We start from the raw sequence: 6,700 nt of genomic DNA, 5'->3' as shown, positions 1-6,700 counted from the left end.
GGTTGGCGCGGGATCGGGCTGTGTTTCGTTCTGCTGTGCTTGGGGTCGCTATGAGTTGGAAACGACTTGATGGCACCTAACAACAACCACAACAACAACAACTATATATATATATATATATACACACACACACCAATTTGGAGCACTGTCCACATAATACGTATACACACACACACACACACACATATACACATACATATATATGTGCTCCAAATTGGTTGAAAAGAAAATAGTACTTTTTCCCCTAATAACTGTTCATTTTGCCTGTGGATGGGTGTTAAGTTGGTAATAAAGAGTGGCACAGCAGACCGTCATTGTGCACATGACCCAAACAAGCAGATAGTACACTTTCCTGCCAAGGTGAATGAAGATAGTTTCATTGTTGAAGCAATGACATTTCCTCCTTATTAAGATTTTTATTTTTATTTTTTTCCCTTTTCCCTGTAACTTCAGGCCAAAGCCTATAACAGTTGCCTTTCCATTTTACTGGAAGATATAAAAACCAAGGTAAAGAGTATTCAAGTAAAAGAGGAATGAGTTAGCTGGGTTATAGATGCTGTGGGCAGCTGGCAAGAAAGTCAGAACTCTGTAGATATTATGTATGTTGTTGCCCTCATCCTACAGTTTCCTTGCCTCTTCTTTTTTTTAGAAGGCTCCTTGAACATAATGTAGATAGAATAAACATTCCATAGCCACTCAGATTGCAGCTTTTCAGAAAGATGAGTCACAGAACAATCTTATTCTAAACTGATGTAATTGGATTCTAGAGTCTGCTTTCATCACATTCTGTTATTGCCATGTTGATAACACAAGCAGCTTAAGCATTCAGTCTTCTGGCTTGTTCCACCTACATGAGGCATTTCAGGGCTTAAGGATGATGGCCTAGAAGGGAAGGGAGAGATTTACTTTGGATTAAATACAATATGGGAAAATGCTTAAGGTATGTCTTTATATGAGAAAAAAAAAAAATTCTCCACATGTTTCATGTAGTAAAGGATATTTAAAATATTCATCAACCAAGCTTTAATGCTTTCTTACTTTCCCACAATAACTGGTAATCTGGAATATCTAGATATTTAGCTGAAATACTCTCTCCAGAGAGGTTCTTTTTCACTCATAGTTAATATTTTAGTCAACAAAGTATTGTTCCATTGAACTTTCAATGTAATAGTTTAATTGTCTAAAACAAATATTATAATTTATTGTTTTTGAAGCAAGAGATTCTACCGTTCCTTTCAGAGAATCCTTTAATTCTGATACCCTTTCTTAGATTTCCCATGATCATTCTTTCTGCCTACTTCCCTGAGTCTTTCAATTCATTTCCCAAGGTTAATGAACTGGGCCAGTACTGTGTAGGTAACATAGAGGTAAGATTTTAGACTCAAACATTCTTTTGGGTACACCTCTCTGACCATCATCTTTAGCTGCCATGTTTTTCTTATTTCCTGTTCTTTCCATATTGGTAAGGTGGATATTATTTTTCAGGAGGCTTGGTGGGACTCCATCTCTGCTACCAATTTTTTTTCCTCATTTCACACTTTTCTCACTCTAGCTGCTGCCACAAGGACCAGCACTTCCAACTATATAGTTCTGAAGAACAAGCTACTGCAGACCGCCAGCCCCATCAAGCCTCTTCTGTTACTCAACCAACTATACCTCTTTGTCATTTAAAATTTTGTCCTCCTGAAACACATAGAGTCAGTTCATCTAAAAGAAGTCACAGTTTACCTTCTCAATCAAATATATCTACTCTCCTATCTTTACCTGGAAGAAGACATTCTTTGTTCTCTAAACTTGAGAAAAGCAGTGCTCCCCCTTGTAAGCAACAAAGTAGAGTTAACTTTGATTCTCAAGAAAAATTAAACTTCAACAGTTTAAACTCTTCCACATACCGTTTTGGACCTAGATTCCAAAGACTTTTCTCTGCCCCTAGACTAAGTGTAGTTTCCTGTTACCAGAGTACTACTTTTTTTGATCCTCAATCAAGTAATCAGAAATTTTTTCCTGTAAATGAAATTGGAATGTTTTCTAAAGGCCCAAGTATTGCTAATCCTCAAAAATATTCAAGATTCTCTGCTCCTGAATATAGCAATAAACCTTTTATGCATTTTGAAACAATAGATACTTCTTCAGCCCATGGAAATATTGATAAAGCTGCTTATTTTCAAAACACAGCAGTCCTCATTTCTCAGCCAATTGTTTCTTTTTCCTATTCACAAAATAATATTGCCACTGATATTCAACAAAGAAACCAATCAAGTAAAGATTCAGCCAATTCTCTTTATCCTGGTTCTCAAAGTCATAATCCAAGTCATTCTTCAGCTTTGAATGCTGTATTTTCTTCGGTTTGTAAAAGTACTTGTTGGTTTACCCCATGTCAAAGTGAAATGACGTTCCACTCCTTTGAAGATGGAAACCCTTCTGACTCACCTCAAGATGAAGACAAATCTTCAGCTGTTGAAACTCCTAAAACAAGGTCACCTAAGACTTTACCCTCTCTTGGAAGAGTAGTTCAAATCAAAAGGTTTTCCACCAGGCACTCTTGATAATATATAGAAATAACTGCTCAGTTCTCATAGAAGCCGCCTCCACTCACTAGCTTCGCTGCATTTTCTGAAAAAGACCCTTATATTGTAGTCTAAACTTAGCTTTAAATGCTTTATTTTTTAAAAGGTAGCTTATTGACAGTATTGGAATATGGAAGTCAAAGATTTTTTTCCTGTTTCAGGCTTTTTGCAGATTTACTGCTTTGAGACCAGTGACTATTGTGAGGAGCTCTGGTGTGGGGCAGTGCCTAAGGCATTTGACTGCTAACCAGAAGGTAGGCAGTTCAAACCCACCAGCCATTCTGCAGAAGGAAGATAGGGCAATATACTTCTGTAAAGATTTACAGCTTCTCAAACCCAAAGGGGGCCGAGTTGGAACTGAGTCAATGGCAGTGAGTTTGGTTTTTTTTTTGAGTGACCATTGTGACACTTCTTTCTGTGGTCTGAAAATAATACCCAGCTTTGATGTATAGGTTTTGTAAATCCATACATTTTCTGAGAATTTAAACCCTTATTTTATCCTACTCTAATCATTAGAGATAGTATTACTACAGAATGTTTAATCAAACTCACAGCTATGAAATAGATTCCTACTCATGCTGACCCTGTAGGACAGAATAGAACTGACCCTTAGCGTTTCCAAGACTGTAAACTTATGGAAGCAGACTGCCTCATCTTTCTTCTATGAAGCGGCTGGTAGGTGTAAACTGCTGACCTTTCAATTAGTAGCCAAGCTCTTTAACCACAGTACCACCAGAGTTCCTTAGTACATAATCATTTTACACATTTATATTTATGTCAGCCTTGCTAGCTGTGATATTTCTTGTGCAGATAGCCGACTGACAGATGATGTTTTTATTAATACAAGGATAAAATTTTAAGCAAAAAATAAAGGAAAAGTATATAGACTACAAAGAAACCAGATATTTTAATTAAATTTTAATACAGACTTTTGTCTTCACATTTGTGTATGTACAGAATCAAGCATTCAGAGAACTCTGAAATCATAGATAAAAAGTGCATATACTACTCTGTAAAAATTTTATTTTTAAAAGTATTTTTTCAGAATTTTTCAATTGCAGTAAGTGAAGCTATATACATTTATGAAAATAACAAATGAAAACTGATATTGGCAATTAAGAACAGCAAATTAGAGTCAAATAAGATTTTGTAGAAGAGAAGCAATTTATATTATTGCTGCTCCAACAGAAAAACTACAAGTGAATGGCTTTAACAAACAGAAATTTACTCTCTCAGAATTTAGGAGGTTAGAAGTCCAAATTTAGGATGCTAGCTCCAGGAGAAGCCTTTTTCTCTCTGTCGGCTCTGGAGGGAATGTCTTTGTCACCAATCTTCCACTGGGTCTAGGATTTGCTCACCACAGGGACCCTGGATACAAAGATATACTGCACTCCTGACTCTTCTTCTTGGTGGTAGATGCTCCTCTGTTCTATGCTTGCTTGTTTAATCTCTTTTATATTTTAAAAGAGAGTAACTAAGATACAGCCTAATCCTGTAGATTGTATCCTGCCTCATTAACATAACTGCTTCCAATCCTGCCTCATTAACATCATAGTGGTTAGGATTTGCAACACATATGATAATTGCATCAGATCTCAAAATTGAAGATTATTACATAATATTGAGAATGATGGCCTAACCAAGTTGACACATACTTTTATGAGACATAATTCAATTCATGACAATTATTTTCAGTAGTTTTGTCATTATTTCATTATTTGTCTCCTAAATCTATATCATTTAGCTAAGATGTCATTTTTATTTTTGTGTTTTTCTCTTCTTCTTAGCATATATATATTTTGAAAAAAAAAAAAAAAAAGTCATGAGGTAGGATAAGGCCCAGGAAAGGGAACTGAATCAAAGTACCTGATGTGGGGGGAGAGGCCACAAGTACTGTAGCCAGGAATCTTTTTACTTGTTCTTATGCAACTCACTACTGCTATAGTTCTGTAATTACTGTTCTTTCTTGTGGTGCAGTGGTTGGCTACTAAACTGAAAGTTCACTGGTTCAAACCCACCAGCTACTCTGTGGAAGAAAAGGCCTGGTGATTTTCTCCTGTAAAGATTGCTGTTGTTGGTAGGCACCACTGGAGTCGGCTTTGACTCATAGCAACCCTGTGTACAACAGAACAAAACACAGTCGTATTGTGCTCCATCTTCACAGTCCTTGCTATATTCGAGCCCATCATTGTGTCAATCCATCTTGTTGAGTGTGTTCCCTTTTTTCACTGACCCTCCAATTCACCAAGCAGGATGTCCGTCTCCAGCCAATGGTCTCTCTGACAACATGACCAAAATACGTGAGATGAAGTCTGGCCATACTCGCTTCCAAGGAGCATTCTGTCTGTACTTGTTCCAGGACAGGTTTATTCATTCTTCTGGCAGTCCATGACACTTTTGTTACTCTTCACCAACAGCATAATTCAAATGCATCGTTTCTTCTTTGGTCTTCCTTGTTCATTGTCCAGTTTTCACATGCATATGAGGCTCTTGAAAATACCATCACATGGCTCAGATGCACCTTAGTCTCCTAAGTGACATCTTTTCAAAGAGGTCTTTTGCAACAGATTTGCTCAGTGCAATACATTGTTTAATTTTTTGACTGCTGCTTCTATGAGTGATGATTATGGATCCAAGTAAAATGAAATCCGTAACAACGTCAATGTTTTCTTCATTTATCATGTGTGGCTTATTGGTCCAGTTGTGAGGGTTTTTGTTTTCCTTCTGTTAAAGTGTAACCCATGCTGAAGACTGTAGTCTTTGATCTTCACTAGTAAGTGTTTAAAGTCCTCTTCCAGTTCAGCAATCAAGGTCATCTGCATATCACAGGTTGTTAATGAGTCTTTCTCCAAACCTGATGCTGCATACTTCTTTATATTTTCCAGCTTCTCAGATTATTTGTTCAGCATAAAGAATGAATAAATATGGTGAAAGGGTACAACTCTGATGTGCACCTTTCCTAATTTTAAACCATACAGTATCCCCTTGTTATTTTGAATGACTGGCCATGTACAGGTTCCACATGAGCACAATTAAGTCTTCTGGAGTTCCCATTCTCCTCAGTGTTATCTATAATTTGTTATGATCCACACAGCTGAGTGCCTTTGCATAGTCAATAAAACATAGGTAAACTAGCTTTCTGGTTTTCTCTGCTTTCATCCAAGATCCATCTGACATAAGCAATGATCGCCCTCATTTCATATCCTCTTCTGAATCTGGCTTGCATTTCTGTCAGGTCCCTGTTGATGTACTGCCGCAACTGTTTTTGGATTGTTGTTGTTGTTGTTATGTGCTCTTGAGTCGGACTCGACTCATAGTGACCCCTCCTTGGGTTTTCGAGGCAGTATCACTACGGAAGTAGATTGTTGGACCTTGCTTCTGAGGAGTGGTGGTGGGTTTGAACCACCAACCTTCTGGTTAGCAGTCAAATGCCTTAGGCCCTGCACCACTAGAGCTCATTATATTAGCATAGCAACAGGTTTAAAAAAGTTGCCAGTCCATTCTGACTCATGGAGAACCTATGTGTGTCAGACTAGAACTGTGCTCCATAAGGTTTTCCAATGGCTGATTTTTCAGAAGTAGATCTCTAGGTCTTTCTTCCCAAGTACCAATGGGTAGTTTTGAACCGCTAACCCTTCAGTTAGTAGCACAACCCATTGGAGAAACTGGCTGAAAAAACAGAAGAGACTATTCAAGCATATTAATACTGCATATGGGAAAATTGTTTCTCCTACTTTGTACATGGATCTTCTATTTACAATAGGGCATTCCTTAGAAAATAGTAAGAGAAAGCTTTGAAAGAAATCCTGAACATGCCTGCAGGAAGAAGTCCAAAGCTGTACTGAAGGTATTGGGGTGAAAAACAAGGCTCAAGGAATTGATGGAATACTTATTGAGATATTCCAACAAACGGATGCAATGCTGGAAGCACTCATTCATCCATGCCAAGAAATTTGGAAGTCAGCTACCTGGGGAAAAAACTGGAAATGATTCATATTTGTGCACATTGCAAAGAAAGGTGATCCAACAGAATATGTTGTTGTTGTTGTTAAGTGCCGTCGAGTCGTTTCCGACTCATAGCGACCCCATGCACAGCAGAACGAAACACTGCCCGATCCCACGCCAGCCCCACA

The 6,700-nt window shown here is 37.8% G+C and overlaps 1 protein-coding gene across 1 annotated transcript in view; it reads left to right on the top strand.

Annotated features, from left to right (window-relative positions):
• The first annotated feature begins 923 nt into the window (after nucleotides 1–923).
• Nucleotides 924–6,700, top strand: part of RMDN2 (regulator of microtubule dynamics 2) — a 60,567-nt gene continuing 54,790 nt past the window's right edge. The window contains exons 1-2 of the mRNA XM_042781545.1: nucleotides 924–940; nucleotides 1,553–2,476. Of these exons, the coding sequence (XP_042637479.1) occupies nucleotides 924–940; nucleotides 1,553–2,476 (941 nt within the window). The remainder of the gene's footprint in view (nucleotides 941–1,552; nucleotides 2,477–6,700) is intronic.

The sequence above is a fragment of the Orycteropus afer genome, unplaced genomic scaffold, assembly GCF_000298275.1.
Source record: "Orycteropus afer afer isolate SDZICR_OR568_19922 unplaced genomic scaffold, OryAfe1.0 scaffold00131, whole genome shotgun sequence".
In the NCBI taxonomy this organism is placed as follows: Eukaryota; Metazoa; Chordata; class Mammalia; order Tubulidentata; family Orycteropodidae; genus Orycteropus; species Orycteropus afer.
The sequence above is the reverse complement of the archived record's forward strand: the minus strand, read 5'-3'. Positions and strand labels throughout refer to the sequence as shown.